At 38.2% G+C, this 20,802-nt stretch overlaps 1 protein-coding gene across 1 annotated transcript; it reads left to right on the plus strand.

Moving 5' to 3' along the window:
* The first annotated feature begins 487 nt into the window (after nt 1-487).
* Nucleotides 488-15,671, plus strand: LOC116169044 (cilia- and flagella-associated protein 44-like). The gene is made up of 25 exons (XM_031485073.1): nt 488-657; nt 719-881; nt 934-1,079; nt 1,127-1,290; nt 1,344-1,474; nt 1,518-1,838; nt 1,965-2,207; nt 2,257-2,367; nt 2,661-2,858; nt 2,913-3,183; nt 3,245-3,470; nt 8,513-9,274; nt 9,327-9,513; nt 9,560-9,748; nt 9,796-10,044; nt 10,097-10,293; nt 10,341-10,762; nt 10,813-10,978; nt 13,391-13,529; nt 13,575-13,771; nt 13,815-14,100; nt 14,149-14,382; nt 14,432-14,628; nt 14,680-14,932; nt 14,983-15,671. The coding sequence occupies exons 1-25, from the start codon at nt 488-490 to the stop codon at nt 15,319-15,321; spliced, it is 5,961 nt and encodes a 1,986-aa protein (XP_031340933.1). The 3' UTR covers nt 15,322-15,671.
* The last annotated feature ends 5,131 nt before the right edge of the window (nt 15,672-20,802 follow it).

Consider the following 20,802-nt stretch of genomic DNA (forward strand, 5'->3'; position numbering starts at 1 on the left):
GATATACACCAAGGGAGGAACTGAGTTTGTATATGTACCACCAATATACCTATCTGACCCTCGAAGAAAGTGGTGGAAATGAAAATGTTAGGTGGGCTATGGAAAAGATAAGACTATTGATGGGATAATTAGAGAGATGGTTGCGGTGGTGGGGGCGCCAAGAAAAGAAAAATGTTTCTTGGGGAGTGGGCTCAGGTATACGAATTCAGGAACGGAAAGGGGTGGAAGAAAAGCGCGCAAACCACAGGTTAACTTGGTCCTCGCCGCTAAAAAAAATTACCCCAAATATCTCCCGCCTGTTATTTCTAGACCCAATGCATAAAAGTGTGTTCTGAAATTAACACTATTCTACACATGGTGTTTTTCATTAATTGTGGCGTTGCGCGCATCTTCTTAGTCTCTTCCTTCTCCATAGCTGCACTATATAGTTGGGTACATATGCTTTCAAATTTACTGAACGTCGTATGGCCTTCTGTCAATTCAAAAAATGTCAAGGAGTGATACAGACGTTACTTCTACCCTGTTAGAAACCGAGGAGGGTGAAGAATGCGAAGAAGAAATTGAAGAAGAGCCCGAAGTTTATTTCTCTGAAGATTTCATATCCGAATCGATTCACAGCGAGAAGTCTACATTTATAGGCGACATATTTGAGTTTGAGTATCCTTTTCTATTATTTCCAAATTCACCAGCCGAATGTTCTTAACCGTAGTACGTATAGTTATTCTTTTGGTTACGACTGTAAGAGGTACTACAATCTCGCGGCGGCCGATGAGAAAACTTTGGTGTTTGTGTCTGGGAATTATTTAAATTTTTTTGATGTGGAAACCCGACAGTTTTGGTTCCGTAGGAGTGCGAACGGAAAAGGAATTGGTCACTTAGCGGTAAAGTACCTATAGCCAGTAAATAAACATGTGTGTACGTTGTTCTTTTCAGAAAAATCCCAATCCAGAGTATCAACACCTCGCGGTCGCAGAAAACGGAACTAATCCAGCCATTATAGTTTATGCATGGCCTTCACTGGATATAGTATGCTTATTAAAGGGTGGTGCCTCTAGATGTTTCACCCATATAAATTACAGGCAAGGAAATCGGATACGTTAACAATTGTCTTAATTCCCTATTACAGTCCCGATGGCTTGCTATTAGCATCTCAGAGTGGAGAACCAGATTTTTTGATTACCATCTTCAATTGGACCAAGCGAACTGTGTTGTTACGAACTAAATCAAACGTAAACGAGGTATATCGGGTAATGTTTTCCCCGGAAGTGCCAGGACAGTTAACAACATGTGGTAAGCACTCATAATATTAAATCGGCAAGCATTTTCATCCGAGCTATCGTCAGGATTAAGCCACATTAAATTTTGGAAAATGGCCCAAACATTTACAGGACTGAAATTGCAAGGGGAATTGGGCAGATTTGGGAAAACCGAGTACTGCGATATTTTAGGAATATATCCCATGCCAAACGAGAAGGTCCGAGTTTCGGTCAAATTTCCTGATTACAACTTAGTTACAGGTGGTATCAGGATGCGCTTGGGGAAATATGTTAGTGTGGGACGAGGGATTAATATCGGTCGAGGTTTGTCAGATTGGAAGGAAAAAGTGTCACGATGCGCCAATAATGCAGTTCCACTATGACGATGGCGATCTGTGGTCTGTGGGGTTGGACGGGCACGTGCGCGTTTGGTTTTACGATACCATTGACCAATCTGATCCGCCTGATTATGACAGATTTGTAGAAGCTGAGCCACTGTTTGACTTTTACACCCCTGGGTGTATGTTTATGTGTATACGGAAAGTTAATAAAGAGTGGAGGGATTTTCAATTTTATGCTCAGGTACAGTAGATTTTATGTAACTACCCAAAACATTGGCTACCACGTTATTGGTGGGATGATTAACTTAGTCCTCAACGTATTATGAAAGTGTGAAATTGCAACGTTTAACTAAAATGATCATTTTAGGATGGAAATGGCGGCTTATGGTTAATCGATCTGAATACTTTCATTGATCCGAAACCGTCTGTCCAATTGTATAAGTGTCACGCGGGTAAAGTAATGGATATGGCAGCGTGTCCCTGGGGACCATACTTGGCAAGCTTGGGGATAGACGGACGAATCCAAGTGTATAACTATGAAAAACAAAAAATGATATTTAGGCATGAATATCCTGCGAAGGGAGCGACTTTGATTTGGTTACCCCTGGAGGTACCTATTAAATTCGCATGGGAGGCGTTTAGGTAATTGAGATTTTTAGATGCAACCTTCGGGAGATCAATTAATAATGGGGTTTGATGACGGAAATTTGAGAGTCGTTTTATTAACAATTGATCCGTCTAAGGAAAATGTTCAGATCAAAACCATACAGGTGAGTAAAGTAATTGCCTCGGTTATTGCGCAATAAAAATAGGATTTTGCTTCGATATAAGCTCTGGGAAGCTAATTAACCTCTGTTTTACCAAGTGACATGCATCTAGCAAAAAATTTTCACTTTGTGAGTAGGTACCTACTCTGTTACGACCCTTCGTTCTCCAAAATATATCATATCTCCGTTGCTAGTAATCCGGTCCGGTCAAATAGAAATGTTCAAATTCCCTCATGACGTACGTTCCAGAAATGTATCCTCTCAGCATTACTCCATTTATTCATGGAATGTTTCAGATAACCAAACCTCACAACAAACCAATTGTTAAGACTGAATTAAATGTTAGTGAATCTCTACTGGTGACCGCAGGGGAAGATGCGACGATTTTTATTTTTTTTATACAACTTCAGTCGATGCGTCACGCAGTTTTACTCCCAATTGGATACATCCCCATGCCCGGAATTGTCACCTGGCTAATGTGGCATCCAAGCTTGGTATTAATCTCAACTTAAACAAGAAATTCAATGAGAACCGCCGGTTACTTCCAGAACACAACTGTTATGGCCGGTTGCATTTATGGGCATTTCGTTCAAGTGGAAGTACCAACGCGCCCCCAGGACTATACAACGATTACCTACATATTAAAAGAAAAGCCGATTGTCCAACGATTCACCACTTACAAAGCCCAAATTCGACGCGATATCAAATTGGCGGAAATAGAGGCGATGAAGGCGGAGAAACGCGAGCGGAAAATGGTGGAATTGGAAAAACTGAAGGCCGATAATCCCGGAATGGATATTGACGAGGAGCTGTTTTTGGGTAAGAAATACTTTCGTTAGGCTTGTAGGTATATATGTCATAAGTGTAATCGTAAGTACAGAAGATTCCGATTCTGAAGAAGAGTTAGAACCTTTACACATTCCTGAAGTACCGAACCGAGTTTTGTGGATGCAAATAAGTCCCGATAATAGCGTTTGGTTGTCGATGTCAGGTTATGATGCCGGCTACATTTATGAATATTTCATGGATCAAACTATTGAAATTCCTTCTCGGTTTTTAATTATTTATAACGGAGATGATTACGCGATGAATAATTTTATATACAGGTAAATAAGGTAATACTTATATATGGCATTTTGATTTTAAAGATATTCTTCTTATTTTATCCTATGCCTAATGCGATCATTTCATAAGGAGCTTTCTATAATCATTACAAAAAGTAGTTCAAATGTGGTAATCAGTGGCTTATATAGGTACTTACCTACAGTAGCTTAGTAGAAATATTTTTGACTGGACTGTGTAACGGGAGCTCTCTAGCGTGTTTTAATTTTTTTTTGAGTCCTGTGTATATGTCGCAGCCGTTTAATGAAATTGGACATTTCATGAAAAGTCTAGTCATTTATATGAAACTGTGGAACAGTTTACTTTCCAAGACCAAGCGATTGGATTCCCTTCCCATTAGAGATCGATAAATGGTATACTTATCGATCTAGAAGGGGAAGGGAAAATACCCCACACGTACAAATTTTCAGCGTTTCACTAAATGACTAGGCCTCGGACTAGGCGTTTCGTGAAATGACTGATTTCACTAAAAGACTACGACATATACAGGGTGATTCCTATAGTACCTGCCACCGTTTGGGAGCGTGTAGGTGGTGCGTAGGGGAGTATTTTGATATAGGACACTTGGGGTCGGAAATCTAAAATAAGGGTGCCAGAGCCAAATTTACCTTCTGGAATTTCGCGCCTGTAGGTAGGCAACCCAACCGGCCGGCGGTGCACACGGAGCGATCTCAGGCGGCGATGTGTGGCTGACACTTGATCAGAATTTTGTTTAAACCCACGAAATCCCGTCTGCAACGACGCGTATCAAGTGAATAAACACTATGGCAATAGTATAATAATAGTTGGCTAGATGTAGGAAGTGCATTGAGAACAACGGTGGCCACGTTGAACACTTGTAAACGTTATTGCTTTTGACTGTCGTTTTCCCTCCTTCCCTCCCATGTCGCTTCCTCGCGCTAACTCGTTCTGCATCGCTCCGCGCGAAACGTCGGTCGGTTGGGTTGCCTACATACAGGCGTGAAATTCCAGAAGATAAATTTGGTTCTGGCGCCCTTATTTTAGATTTCCGACCCCAAGTGTCCTATATCAAAATACTCCCCTAGGCACCCCCTATACGCTCCCAAACGGTGGCAGGTACTATAGGAATCACCCTGTATATTAAATTGCGGCACGACCAGTTATATGTACCGCTTTATACGAATAGTAATCGCGAGTTGATTTATTAGCGATAACCAGGCGAGTTTAGAATGCGTGGGTGAAGGCGAGTCGTTAAAGTTGCGTTGGCGCCGAGCCACAGATATAAGAATAGGAACTCGAGGTTGATGGAAAGGCGCGAAGTTATCTAACTCTATGCGGTTTGAGACGAATCGTCCAGTTTAGTTTGTTCGGGATCGGTGCTACAGCCGGGAATAGACGAAAGAAAGACGCGCAAAGAAGCAACGCAGGTCAAAAAAATAAAAGTTAGTGAAAGAAGGCGGCAGTTATTTAAATTCCGAAAAAGTTGGAAAAACAAATTGTTTTTAAAACACGCATATGTGCAAATTCGTATGGGGAACTATCGTATAAAGATATTATATTAAATTAAATTTTAAATAAGATATTATTTATAGTGAACGCCGCAATGTGGGAAAAGCAGCAAAGTAATCGGGTGTTTCGGTCACCTCATTCTGAGGAAATAGTGGAAAGTTTTAGCTTATAAATTGTTCCTCAAATACGCATACGTTTCATTCGTACTGAGAACTATCGCATATATGTACCGGATCACCCAATAAGACGCCGGAAAATATTTTCAAGTTCTAAAAATGACCACCAGAGGGCGAAACTGCCATCTTAAATTTTAAAATTGCATTCTATTCCAATTTGGCATAATAAACTAAACATTCTTTTTTCACATTTTTAAAGAGAACCAGTTTATCTATCATTTTCGTAAAAACATAAACTCAGTTATTTAAAAAACAAAGATGGTGTGGGGCGTTCAATTGTTTTTGCAATAACCTGCTTTAATTTCTTAACCGTTTGACCGATTGTAACAAATTTGGTATCGTTGAAAAGAACATTCCTTGGGCAATAAGAATATAGATATAGAATATAGTTAATTTAGTTGAATTCTTCTCTGCCAGGGGGCTAGTTTTGACACTATGATCCACAATCCTAAAAAAATTATTAAAATCAAATGGAATGATGAAAAAGTAGCCAAATAACATCCAAAGAGGCCAGTGAAAACCGTTTTTCAAAATGTCGTTCCTAACCTCAAATATTGGGAAAATGAGATTAATTAATTAATTAATACAAATGCTTAAATTGTATATTATTTGACGTATTTCCGGTATTTGTCGATGGCGCGAAAGATTGTTTGGAAAAGCACCCTACACTTTTAGGTAGGCCTTGGAAAATTAAACAAATGAAACACGATGCATTATAAAATAATAACAGCCGTAATTTGTAAATTGTTCTGCTGTGTTTGCATTCATAAAGTTCAGTTTTTTGAATTTGTAATCTTTTCTAAAATGCAGATTTCTAACCAAGAATCATTTAATATGCTGGCGGCGATGGTTCGTGGTTGATTCGGATAACGCAAATAGAAGATGCGATGGTCGCATTTTAATTAAAATATATCGCCAGCATATTAAATGCTCCACGCCCCACACCATCTTTGTTTTTGAAATAACTGAGTTTTTGTTTTTACGAAAATGATAGATAAAATGGTTCTCGTTAAAAATGTGAAAAAAGAATGTTTAGTTTAATGTGCGAAATTGAAAATCATAACCGATTTACCCAATAATTTTTTTTAGTCCTAAGTCATACGACGAACGGTTCCCGAGATATGGCCGAGGAACAGTCTTATCAGGTCACCCGGTACAATTAATAAATTATGGTTAAAGTGGCGTTTCAAAAACTGAAACTCCTCTCAAACCGACCCGATGATGCGGGAGCGGGACGGATATATTCGTGTAGCAGGATATGCATATCGATGCCGTGGTTAGCACGCATGCCGCGCTGTAGCAATATGTCCCGCATCCGTCACGCTCGCCCGTTCCCGCGTCGGTTTGAGTGGACCTTAATTCGAAAGCGAAAATTAACCAGTTTTGGGAGCTGAGCCTTGTACGCGTTTGATTTTTCAAGTGCTGGTCTTATGATACCTGAAAGCTAGTTTCAATGCAGTCGAGATAAATAGAAGGTTCATTTCCATGCAACAAAAGGCGGTCCAAGTTTTGGTTCCTATATTGTCCAGCACTAAGACGCCATCTTTTTTGGTATCTGTGTGTCGTCCAGAAAACGCTATATTGGCATATCGAAAATTAATTACGATTACAATACTTTCCTTTATACATACTTCATATGTAGTCGGAAAGTAAAAAGTACGATTTACTTTATTTTTATCATAACTGACTTAATTTTTATGCTGAAGTTTGTTTTTAAAAAAAGGAAGAAAGGTTTTTTTAGATACTTTAAAGAATATTGTACAATTTTTTCTCGAAAAATGAAAATTTTTGCCGTTATTTGACTGAGAAACCCTCTAATTTAGCGTTTGACGAACAAAAGCTAATAACCATTAACAATTAAGCCACATCTCGGTTCGTTTTGGTCATACATCAAGTTTTAAAAAACCATTTTCTTTGTTTTTTTAACAGCTACGATTTTCTTCTCCACAGTTTTTAGCGCATTTTTGAAAAAATATGCTATTATATTCGTTATGGCTGGCAGGCCGGCTGTCCGCGTGAGATCTCCACAACTACAATAGCTAGAGAATTCAAATTTTCACTAAAAGCTTTCTGCTATAGTGTAGATGTGCAGGCACTAGTCTATTTTGAGTTAGATTACTTGTGAGATCGATAATTGAAGAAAATAATTTCGATGAGGTGCTATAATTTTATCGTTAGATAGCGCTACCAGTATAAAAACTTATTATTTACTTTGTGATTTGTTTTACAAAATGAAGACGTACCCTCAATTAAAATTAAATAAAATTAATTATTTAACGCAGCCAAAATTACTCGTGAAATCGATAATTTTAAACTTCGCTAATAAAATACTGACCTGCATTACCAAAAATGCGCTTTAATCATGCATATATGCTGATTTACAACTTGTTTTTATAAAATGCATACTTTTCAAGTTTTTCGCGGATAACCAATTAAAAACAGTGATCTTTTCTATGAAAAATTCACACTCCTTAAATTATGTTATTTAAATTTATTTATTTTAAATTATTTAAATTTTAATATTAAAACTCCCTTAGACTCGACTCTACGTCCACGGTGGCAAACCACATTTACCAACGGTCGAGTTCGGCATAACTCTGGCCCCCCTTTAGACTCGACTCTCTACGTCCATGGTGGCAAAACACATTTACCAACGGCCAAACACCCACTATACTTTTTTTCACCATATATATAATAAAAAAAATATAAAAAAATATTATATAATGTATAAAATATATACATAATATGTGGAATATAATGGGAGTGAATCACTATTTTAAGTAGTTCTACGTTTTGGCAAAGATCCCCGTCTCGAATAACTGGGTAAGTATTAACTTTCCCAAAAAATGTATAGAACACTTTTTGCTTAGAATTAATTTTTGTATCTGTTCCTGTGTTAAGATTACACTAAAAAATGGCCACACCCCAGCGTGAACGCCCTTTGGCATCATATACCTACATTTTGATCCTTAGGCTATTCCCTACCTACCGCCAAAATTTCAAGTTAATCGATTCATTTTGAAAAAATTTCCTGGACAAAACCATGATTTCCTGGACTATCGGTGTGGTTATAACTTTGGGTATGAAACTTTAAGGCGGAAAATGAGTAGATACTTCGTTACAGTTGTATTCGGTTTTGCAACTTTATTTTTAATATACGCTGGATCAATTCAATATGGATTGTACCGAGCTCTTGGTCAATCGAATTTAAGAAATTTGAGCATCAGGTGTCTGAAGGAGTTTACATAATGTTACATAGTTAGTCCCGCGGTTCTTAGAGGAAACATGGGAGCCACATGGGCTGCTTTGGTACGAATATCCTAATTTCAGTGTTCGGAGGTTTGCTGAACTACATTAATTTAAAGTATTTTACATTTTAGCAGTGACAAAAACTATCTAATTCTTGCAATGGAAGACGGCGCTCTACGAGTAGTGAAGACTAATCCAACAGACTGGCGAGATTTATCCGACTATTGGCAACTATCAATGCATGACAACTTCAACGGATTCATTTCCAGGATGTGCTTCAGCTATGACGAAACCTTTTTCTTCACTTGCGGATATGATGGAAATATATTCTCGTATCGTTACAAGCCCGACATAGAGCCACCGGAAAAAACTCCATTTAAATGCACCCCAGTGTTAAGATCTGCGTTTGAAGTTGAAGATGTAGATGGTTATACAAATCTAAGTCTGGATGAATTTTTGATTAAAGCCGAACAAGACAGAATCGATCGGATCGCTAGCGAGCGCAGGCGGGATTATTTGCAAAAAATTCGCGTGCTGCGCGAACGCTTTCAGAACGTATTAAAGCGTAACGATAAGTTGATGTCGACCCAGGTTATACCAAGAAATAGATTTGAAATTGATGAGAGAATCAGTCAGCATTTGGCCGAACGGTTTGCGGCCGACTTGGCTTTGGTTAAAAGGAAGTTGGAGTATAACGTGGAAAAGTCCAAAGTCGGCATGGTCAAGTTGAAGAATCGTTTCGCCGATGACTTGGATGTATTTCCAATCGCTGTTAAATGCGTTACAAAGCAAGTGTCTGTGAAAACAGAAAGGCAGCAAAAACTATCAAGCGCTTTCTCCGATATGCTGGAAGTTATAGAGCAGAAAATTTTAGATGATGAGCGAAATAGAAAGTAAGCGCCTATTTGTGCTAATAATTAAATTAATTTTTATGTACATATATAGGCCCCCAGAACGAATTCAAGTGGCACAAGAAACATTCAAGATACCAGAAAGAGCCGCAAAACGTCTCGAATACTTTCTTATGGGCTTATCGCCGTCTACCATTGAAAAGGGTTTGGGGCCGAAATTAGCAAGATTTCTGCGTAAGTATAGGCAACGGAAGGAACGCATGGAAGAGCGACGCAGAGAGGTGGGTACAGTTTTTTAACAAAACTTCTTCGATGACAAAATTTCAGTGGATCATGTTTAATGCAAGAAAACCAGTCAAGGGAGTTAACAATCCAGATGACGAAGCCGCCTTGGCAGAAGCCATCGAGACTATTGGGAATTTTAAATTAAAAACTGCCCCTGATTATACGGTACCGAAGCACTTACGCCAATCGACCGTGAAGAAATATAAACAACTGCTACACGCTCGTTTAAACGTAAACGGCAATTTGCACAAATACATTTCACAAACTCAATATTGCAGCAATACAATTTAAGACACAATCTAAACATGTCCATTGTTAAACTACGAGATGATAGAGTAAATTTGATTGATTATCTGAAGGAAATGAAAGAAAGGTTGAATGTTATACAACAAGAAATCGGCGAAGATCTGATAGAACTATCGCCACCCATGCCAGAAATGTTACCTGAAGATTTTCCGGAAACGAATTTGGACATTAATGTAAAGTTAGCCGAAGTACCACAGACGGTCCAAGCAAAAATCGTTCCTGTATTTTTAAAAAAAGTTGTACCACTCAGCGTTAATGTATTGCAATTTCTAGATTCCTAAAGGAGATTTGCTTGAAAGGGAGGTGTTGCTAATGAAAAAACCACTTTCAACGCTGTATCCTCAGCCTCGAGTTGAAAAAGGAAGAACGAAGAAAACTGTCGAGCCGTTTATTAACCCAGCTGTAGCTGCATTGTGTGTTGACACTGACACTCCATGGGAGGCGGAAATCCGCAACTACCGTTTATCGCGGTATGTCTCATTTAATACTGTTACACTAGTTAATCTGTACAAATTAGGTATCTTTTTGAACAACAACGAATTCTTGACAAAATGAATACAGCAACAAACAAATTTGATGACGATGTTATTAGCGTATCGCAAAAGAAGATTGAAGTGAGACGTGACGGAGACCTACTCGATCTCCACATCATCTCTTTGAATCAAGAATTATTAATCCTCAACAACTTCGAAGCGATTGAGAATAAATTGCAAGCTACAGTCTACTCTAACATGCAAGAAATGCTCGACATGCAAGACCTAATCTCCTCCTTAAATGGAAATATCGAATCAAATAAACGACAAATTGAAAACCGGCAAGAGGAGGAAAAGACGATACAGCAACAATTTCTCGGGGCCGCCGCCGATAGCAAGTTCTACGACTTTCTTCGTCGAATCTTCAAGAAAAAGTACAAGCCACCTAGAGTGTACAATCCAGATGGTGAGCATCTGGACGTCGCTTGCGCCGTTTGTAAAAATTGTTAATTTCAGAGTCGTCATCGTCGTCTGAAAGTTCCGATAGTTCGGAGTCGGAGCAGTTGGATGCCGGAAGTATCGATTCTCGTGATTTTACCGTCGTCAGGCTCGACGAGAATGTTTGCCCGAAGGGGTGCGATCCGGCGCTTTATGCAAAGACGTTCGAATTACGAACTAAAAGGTGTGTACAACTTAATTCAATCCATTACCCACAGTTCGAAAAGCCTTTCCATTTATAATTCTCAAAGTTTGGTTACTGGCTACAAGCTATCCAAATGTTGTACTTTCAAAAAGGAGTACCTAATGATACCTTTGTGTTTTATTTTTGAGTGGCCATTAGTCCCATTACAATACCCCCTTCTTACTTTTGAACCAAATTTGTGACATTCATAGCTGTTTTATCTTACTTACTAATAGTCCTGCTAATAGCGACAATAGTAATATTGCCGAACGACAGTAGCGATGTCTGGCTTGCTTCTATCCAAAAATGCAGTTTTTTTTCACGATTACTATAGCTAAAAACCACATTTACAACTCAAATGACAAGAAAAGTTCGTTAAAATCATCATTTAAGCAAGGGAAGGGAAAGAAGTAGAGTTTGTGAAGCAGCGTTAGTTTGGTGTTTGAGTTGATTGTTATTGTGCGTCTGATACAAAAAATCGCAATTGGCCAGAGATTTTGGATTATTGACACTTTAAGGTAAGTAATTAAGATTTGTCTATCGATCGCTTGTTTGCGTGGTACATGTTTGTTGGCCCTGAGTGACTGTTTTTCTTTGAGCTTGATTGTTTTATGTCAAATAATTGGTTTCATTTCTAAATGATGAGGTGTTAATTAAAAATCTGTTAATTACTTCTTTGAAATTCGGGGGCTATGAAGGCTGCTGATTTTTTTTAATTTAATAAAAGTTACGTCAATATCGAGATTTTCGTCGTGACCGAGAAAAATTATAATTATTTTGTGAGCACATTTTTAGCTTCCTAGCATGTGCTAGGTAGCTATTGCGATAGCCGTTTTTTGAACATTTCAAAATTTCATCAAATGTCGACGTTTTAGACCATTTTAAGCAACTTTTAAAGAATAAATTTTTTTCCGTCTGTATATACGTACGTACGTTTGTTGGCAATTTTCTGAGAAAACGGCTCGACGGATTTTGTTGAAATTTTGTATATATGTTTTAGGCATACCGAACAGAAAAATAACGGGCCGGATTTTTGAAAAAAAATTTTGGAGCGCCGTAACGGCATCGAACTTTTTTTTTCAAATAGCAACCTAAAATTTTTATTCTATTATTTGGAAGACCTTATTTTCCTGTGTACAACCTACAAAAAATTGGGCCGGGTTATATTATCAAAAAACGGAGAAAAAAATTGTCAAAGTCAAAAAATTGTGTTGCATATGTGCAAAACGCAACGATCTTGTTTCTGAAGCAATTTAAACGAAATTTCTATGGTAAGTCCCTTTAATAAAAGCAAACAAAATTCATGCGCAAAAATCGTGTTGCGCATGCGCAGAAATGCAACTTTCTTATTTATGGAACAATTTTAACGAAATTTAGATGGTAGGTCCTTTTAATAAAAGCTAACAAAATGCATGCGCAAAAAATAGTGTTGCGCATGTGCAACATCCAACTTTCTTATTTAAGGAGCAATTTTAACGAAATTTGGATGGTAGGTCCCTCTAATAAAAGCAGTGCGTACATATGTTGGCAATTTTTGGTTTCAGCTAGGAAGCTATTCTGTCAAGAATTTGACACCTGGTTTAAGAATTAAAGAAGTTCTCGAGTCTTGGAATTTTTGCAATAGGTAGCCTAGATACATTGAAGGTGTGCCAGACGGCCGTCAAAATTCGATTTTGATGTCTTAAGGGGGGAGGGGCTTCAGTGGTGCCAGCAAATGTTGAAAATGAAGAGGAGAGGGAGGTGCATACACGTTCTACCCTTTATGGCATTCTGATGAAAGGTCTCATCGTAATGAAATGGTTTGTACAAACTATAACTTTTCTTTCGGATCGCCAAATAACGACTGGTTAAAAGCAAGTGCCTCAACGTTGAGTGACGTCATTGGAGAGCGCCTTGTGCGTTAAATAAATTTTTATTAATTAATTGATGTATTTGCCCGCAACAAAACCTAATTAATAAAATGGGCAAAATGTGGAATTTTTCAAGGAGAGACTGTCCAAAGGTCTAAAACCGTTACAATTTGAGGCTCAGGACTGAAGACTTGAAAAGTGAAATACAGGGAGCTGGAGCACGGCTTCAAGAACCAAAACAGGTATCCCGAAAGGTAGACCACTTTAGTAGACTTTGTTTATTAAAACCAGCATTGCGATAAATATCTTATTGAATGTTGTGTTACGGTCGACAGTTTAACACTAACTTTATTCATTAGTTTAATTTGAAATTGCTTGCTAAATTTCACTCGGTCGGGGGTATCTCAAATAAATTTTCCTTATACCTACTCATAGTGTTTTATTTGATACAATTAGCTACTGAACAACAAATTAATATAACTGAAAAAATCCCAATTTACCCCATTTGACGATAATATTTTAATTTACAATACAACAATACAAACTTATAAGTTTGTTATAGACATGGTGTGGAATTGCAAATAAAAGACCTGAGAGCAGATATAGACTCTATAGCAAAAGAAATAGCAACAAAAACTAAAAAACTTAAAATGATTGACAAAACTTTAAAGGAAAGTGAAAAGGATTTAGAAGCCTACCAGGTAACGTTGTTAAATATTTGCCCCTAGTCTACGAACGTATCTTAGAGGGAGAAGCAACAGAAAATCAACTTAGTTGCGACGACAGTAGTGCTGAAACTCAATCAACTGCAACATTTGGTCTCTTCAAATCAATCTAGTAAAGTGGGTGATGTATTGCTCTTCTCCAAGGACACCCTAAGTAATCTGTACGATCGAGTAGGTCAATTACATAACGAGACCATGAAGCAAAAGTCAAAACACAAGTAAGCCATTTCTAAAAATATCCCATACTAATCGTGTTCACAGAGGAAACATCACCCACATGACGCGCATGCGGACCGATTGCAAACACATGAACAAGCACATTGCCGAATTAAAAGCCCAAATCAAGGAGTTGATGATTATAAAGTTTGGACAAGTCGTAGATGTGGAGGATGTCGAAGAAACCTCAATCAAAGCAATGATGTTCGGTAGCCCGTTGGCGAATATTGACGATTTAGAGGAGTCTGCTTTGAGAAAGATGGTATTCGAGCTTCGGGTGTCTCAAGAGCAAGTGGATAAGTTATATAAAGACGAAATATTGTTGTGGGCGGTACATCCTTCACATAATAAAAAAAATCGTTAATCTTCGTTTTCTTAGCAAATTTACGCGAAAACTCAGGTCGAACTAGCCGAGACCATTAAAGGCAATACGGCCCGTTTGGATTTGTTAGGGTTGCTTAACAAGGAAAAGGCGGAACTGGCTAGAACGATCGACTACCAAGCAAAAAAACGGGAGAAGGATACTGTAACTGAGTCGGACATACTTAAGTTGTATGGCAGTGATTTGGAGCAATTATCAAACATTGTCAAAAACCAACGCAAGGAGCTGAAAGTGAGCTGAATTGATTTTTCTGTCATTGCACTAGTGTATTGGCCTACAGATGTTACAAAACGAAATAGCTCGCTTGAAGACCAAGGGATTTGTGGTTGATAAAGCAAAGGCGCCAGCGAAGCTTCCCATTGAAGATCCAGAAATTAAAAAGGAAGATAAAGAAGATGAATTGGAATGCACGGTTGACTTGACCGAACTTGCTCAAGAACCGCTAGAACAAAAAATTGCCGGTTCCAGTTCTTCATTGTACTTCTTTAACTATGTAACAATTACTTTAAGCATACGTACTCGTTTCAGGTTATCAATGTCAACACTAAATATGGCAAAATCACTGGTGATGGAATTAATAGACACAATAGCCCCATATAGTCTTACAAAGTTTATCAGAGAGAGTCTGGTTAATCACTTGATAATGGACATACTACAACGGCCTAGCGTTGAAGAAGTGGCCGAAAACCTCCAAGCGCTTCTACCAATTGAACCTACGGAGGCCCAGCAAGAACTCATAGAAACCGTGGCAGAGCAGATCTTTTTGTTGCAACAACCTGAGGTACACCCAAACCAAAGCGTTAAAATAAAAATTGTTTGGTCTTTTTGTAGATGATCAGCGATAAATTGTCTGCTTCAAGCATAGTGGCGGAAGTTATAGAGAAAATTATTCAAACAATTGATAACCCCGCGGAAGTTGTGAGCGAAGTGCTATCAGAGTTAGTTAGTAGTCTACCGTTGGATTACCTATTGAAGCTCACGACGATAAAGAGTATCATTTCGACGATTATATCCAAATGCCACATCGAGGAAATTAATAAGGAAGAATTGGTGCACGCAATTTCAAATACGAAAACTGACAGAAAAATGGAAATGCAATTAATAATGGATAAAATTTTAGAAGCGGTTTATGGATCTGGGATTGATTATTTATATTTTGTAGAGCAGTAAGACTAGTTTTACTTCTTATGTAACTATTTATAAATATTTTTTCACAAAATAACCTTTGTAAAAACTATATAAAGTATGTACTTTTACCTATGCGCAGAAGCTCCTGTTGAAGATTCGACTTTTTCTACTATCTAATGTAGAAATAAAAACACCCACGAGTTTTGTCTTTATACTCAGGATGTAGCTTGATCTATTATCATTTACTCACATATGGGTCTGCATCACATATGTCATAGAGCTCTTACTCCCCCCGTTTGGTCTTGTACCTTCCTGTTGATTGTACCCACCTGGCACCCACTCCATCATGTCACTTAAAAGGGGTTTACACAGGTCGATTTTCGCTGCACGACCACGCCGCACGGCAAAAATCGACTATCTAAATACCAATTCGGCTAGGCCGCAAGTGACTAAAATCGCTTGTTCCAAAGTAGATTAGTATCCGACTTTTGGCCGTGCGAGGACGGACAGCATGCGGCTGGTGACTAAAATCGACCGTGAAAATGGCCAGTCGCAGACGATCGCCCGCCGCATGTACCTAGTTGTATTTTTGGCCTAGTCGCTTGCGATTTAGTCAACTGTGTAAATGGGGTGGCGATGCGGCTTTGTGAGGAAATTTGTGAAGTGATTAATCGCACAGCGAAAATTGACTCATGTAAATACCCCTTTAGCAAACAGTTTTTCTGAACACGTGACGCAACAAATGGTGTCCATGATTGATCTTATTTCTCCAACTCTGTCGTAACATACCTCTATGGTTAAGGAATGCACCTCACATTTGAAAGAAGAATATGGTAGTATGCGAAAAATACAAAACGCTTTGTATACAAAGCAATCGTTCTACACAGCTGCCAAAGAACGTTTTCCCATTTAACTGTTCGTTGGAGAGAGCATTGCAAGCAGTTAGATTCTCCGCTGCATATGTTGCTCCTTCATCTTGTACAGACTGCAGCTCTTGTGCCTTAACAAATAAGAACGAGGAGCGGGGGAGGGGGTCTCGCAGGCAGTTCAACTATATTCCTTGGAGGAAGTATCATTCCCGATTCACATTAAGAGTGAGACCTCAGCACATTGTAATTATAATTACTATTGGTGGTATAAGACGGGAAAACATTGGACATTTTATCTCTGTTGACAGGTAACAAACTGTCACTTTATGAAATTACTTTTTTCCCCGGGGAAAAAAGTGAGTAAGGTATAGTCACAGTATGATATAGTCTGGTATCATGAGCATAGTAGGCAATATGAGCATCTCACTTTTCCACAACAATATTGAATTTGTAACAGTTATCTATATGCCACGGTATACCGTGCTATATGCATTATGATAAGATATATTTTTCCATTATAGTAGGTACATAAAGTTCAATGAATCACTCCTAGAGGGCAGCGGCAGCAGTTAAAGTCTCTCTGTATTAATGTCTACAGTGACTTTATAGTAACATCTTATTTGGTAACTGCCGCTTCCAAAAAATCGTACAACAGCCAAAGGCCTCGCCAAAACCTTCACAAGCACTAGCCACATATAGCTATGCGTATGTAGTTGGAAGACCAGACAGATCGAGAGACTTGTGTGAGAGTTTCCGCCACAGATGGACGTTGTTGCAGGCGCGTTCCTTAACGCACGTGCAATGTGATCGCAAAATTGTATCGGACATATTTCACGCGCTTCCAGTTCAGGCTTGCCAAGAAAACTGTTGTTTTTGGGGCGGATTGGTCAATCACCTAGATGTAACATCAGCAGGTTGTGCATACCTACCTTTAATTTTCACCTGCAGTAAGATTTTGAATAATTTCCTAAAAGCTTTTACATATATTAGGTCCCGTGAAAGATTTTATTTTTACAAGAAAATTACAAGCCATCAACATGTGAGTTTACAATTATCACTATACAATGCTATGTGCCAATAAATATAACAGTATAATCAGTGAAAAGAGTGTATAATTTATGAATTAATTAAAACAATAAGTCACTTTTTACAGTGATACACGATTAATTCTCCAATGAATACCATTAAAGATAATAACAAGCCAAAACAATATATTAACAAAACACCACTAACTTGCTCGAAAGATAGCGCAGTCACTTGCTCCTCAGTTATAAATTCACTCTTTTTAGTATCAGCATAAAATTTCTTATCCTTATCCAGCTTATCGTAGAATCCGTTCTCTGTCAACCTGTCAATGACTTCATCTACACTGTCTATAAAGTAACCACTACTGGTGGTTGCAAATACTTTCATTGTGGGAAGTGATAGATCCTGATCAGTAAAATAATCTGGAGTGCGTACCCTTAAAATCAATTCCATATCATGCAATGTGTTTAGCATAATGGGCATACAAAAATTTCGATTTGCGTACCACTCGTGGAGTAACTCAGGTGGATGTTGCTTTGGAAGTTTTACTTTTTCGCTATTAATGTTGTTCCATTTTGCACTGACCATATCCTCATTCCAAGTAGCAGCTAAGATATGCAAAGTTATTCGATCAATAGAAATTGTGATATTTGCTTCTACCAGTTGCTGAAAGCTCCCAATGGGTTTTCCCGTCGGTACTGACATCATTAAGCGAGTCAAGTTGGCAACGTAGGCAATTTGTATATGTATACTGTATATGATATAGCACATGATTAAGAATCTTAAAGTTGATGATTTCGGAATGCAATGGGTGCTACCACACAGAGTTATACTTACTGCATTTATAATGATTCTGCCTATACCTATTTTGAATCTGTTGAGAACATACCAAGCTAATGAAAATAATACGAATACCCCAACAACTAATAACCAAACTTCCTTTTCGAAGCTAATAAATAGAATTTCTAAACGCGAAATGGCATTGGGGGGTGGAACAATCCATACAATGATGTCTCTTTGAAACACATGGCTCAATCGACTTGTATGGTAATTTTCGTATGTTAAGAAACGTTCACCAATATCAATTATTTCGATGTCATTATGCTGATATTCTCTGTACTCAAGAGCTATTAAAGAAACGTTTAATACTTCGGCCAAGACTCTAAGAGTATAATTCCTTCGGCTCAATTGATCTAGCGGTTGGGCGAAGATACCGAATGCTGCGAGACACATATGATAGTTCCTTAGAGGTTTAGGAAGAGTGTCAACCAGTGAATTATTACAACTTTGGTGGTGAATTACGTTAGGCGTGGTTCCGCAATCGTTTGAGGCGTCATGTGGATCTGCAGTAAATAATCGCGATTTGTTATGATCGCGTCTATTAATTACCAACACCGCGACATAAACAATCTTTTGCCGCCATAATAGACCGAAGATCTTTTCTACCAGTTGAAAATTGTCTGTTATAACTAGAAATCTTCCGTTAGTAGGGAAACGAGAGCTCTGATGCAATTCGTATATGTCTCCTTTAAAAGCTTCGAAATGGTCAACTAGGATTACAACATTGTGGGAACTCTTTTTATTTAGGATTCGTAAGCGACCCTTGGCGTTAATAATAACTTTCGGATTCTTGGTATAGAACGGTAACAAGTAGCTCGTATTGTTATTGAAAATGTAATAAAGGGTTTCTTCTCCAAAAAGTTTCTCAATTGCCTTCTCAGTACATGTTAATAAAGATGTTTCATTTGAAGCCATTTGCACGTTGCCTGTAGAACGCGAAACACGCGCAAGCAGCACAAAATACAAAACATTTCTCACCTTCATTGCACTACCGATGAGTAGGTAAAGTTGTTATGCACTAGCGTGCTTGTACAAAATCGAATATTGATCGGGAGGAAATAAGCATTTATTATGGGGTATATTGAGTATATAGCTACATATAAGTATATGATATCCAATGTCAAACATAAGAAAATTACAAGGCACTTGTATTGTAAATCACTCGTACCTATTGTTTTACGCTTTATTTGAACACTCACATGCGATTTTGTCATTATTGATCGCATTAAAAAAGCACGGCACAGTAAACAGACATTTTTCATGAAAATACACCTCATACTTTTGTGATTTCCATCCGTCCCATGGTTTGAGATCTCAACACTTGGACCTTTGCATAAGGTTGAAGATGCGATTTTTTAATGGTTTTCAAGACGCAGGCGAAAAGAAAAGAAATGTCGAATAAGCTTCCATTTCTGCGTGTAAGCACATCTCAACTTTGTTATTTACTAAGATATGTTCACGAAATTTTAGCCTAAAAGCGTTGAGTGACAAATTAGGGAAGAGACGACAAATTGCGTTCCGTAGCACTAGCCCTCAATAGTTTTCCTTGCCCCACCGCCCTCGAAATTGGGATTGTATCGTGCTGCCGCCGCTACGAATTGAGTAGCCATGCATTCCACTCGCCCTCGCCGAGTAAGGAGATAATGAATAATTTAAAACGCATGAATTTCAAATTGTTATAAATACCTATACATTGGTAGCAGTGTAACGATGGCATTTCTGTTTTAAATTCTTAATTTGCATCAACTTTCCATTTGATTTTTAAAATGTATTTGAAACATTCGTGTAGTCACCCTGCAACCAGGGCCAGCCTCGTAGATTAACCATACCTTTAGCAGGCGCAAATTAGGAGTAAATAGTTTAATGTGTTGCAGTAAACAACATCCAATTAAGCCGTGAGTGGTTTCAAAAGAAGCACTCTTATTAATTTAAATTTTAACACCCATTACAGATTTAAGGACGCCCGCAGGCCCCATAATGTAACAGGAAGTTTTAATTTTTGAGTGTAGATAATCGAATACGCTGTTTCACTGAAAAAGCCGTTCCGTTGATTCCCCCATGAATTAGCCGAATTTTATAAATGGTAAAGCAGTTGATTAGAGGGGATTTTTTTGCTTTTGGCATTTAACAGAATAGTAAGTTGCTTTTTGCATCTTCACAAGTTTCAGAAGTACTGTAATTTTGAGCTTTTCCGCAAATATGTTTCATTCACACCATTTAATTTTTGCTTTTACAAACGTTAAGTTTACCGCACTGTATCTACAGCTTTTCTTGCACAGTAAATTTTATCGCTCCGTCTAATTGCAAGGTAAGTTTTTTGTTCCTGTTTGCTCCATTCATTATAGGGTGGGAGGGGGGTATATTGTTTACCTTCCCTACATTTGCGTTTCTGTAGATACCGCCAGCGAATCCGATTATTAACTGTTTCCCCTTAGGGACATTGCTGTGGGCTTGAATTTTACCGCTTGCCCTTTAGAATTCTTGGAGCTACCGTTTACTTTTTTATTATTTACTTTTTCAGAAAAATGCAAAAGTTTTTGCTTGTTCTAAAATGGCTATTCCCGTTTATACTTTTTAGAATAAAGCGTCAATTGATTTAAGATATGACAAAGACTAGGCCTGAGATTTGGGGTTGCCTCAATAATGTAACTTTTCATTCCTGCTGCATTCTATCCCCTACCATTGCACCTGCAACGCATCCTAATCTAAAACAGGGAGACTAGTTTTCTACACAAGCTGATGGGTCTATAGAACAAAATTTGGTTGTGCGATCAACAAAAACAAAACA

Source organism: Photinus pyralis, unplaced genomic scaffold (genome assembly GCF_008802855.1).
Source record: "Photinus pyralis isolate 1611_PpyrPB1 unplaced genomic scaffold, Ppyr1.3 Ppyr1.4_LG4, whole genome shotgun sequence".
Taxonomy (NCBI): domain Eukaryota; kingdom Metazoa; phylum Arthropoda; class Insecta; order Coleoptera; family Lampyridae; genus Photinus; species Photinus pyralis.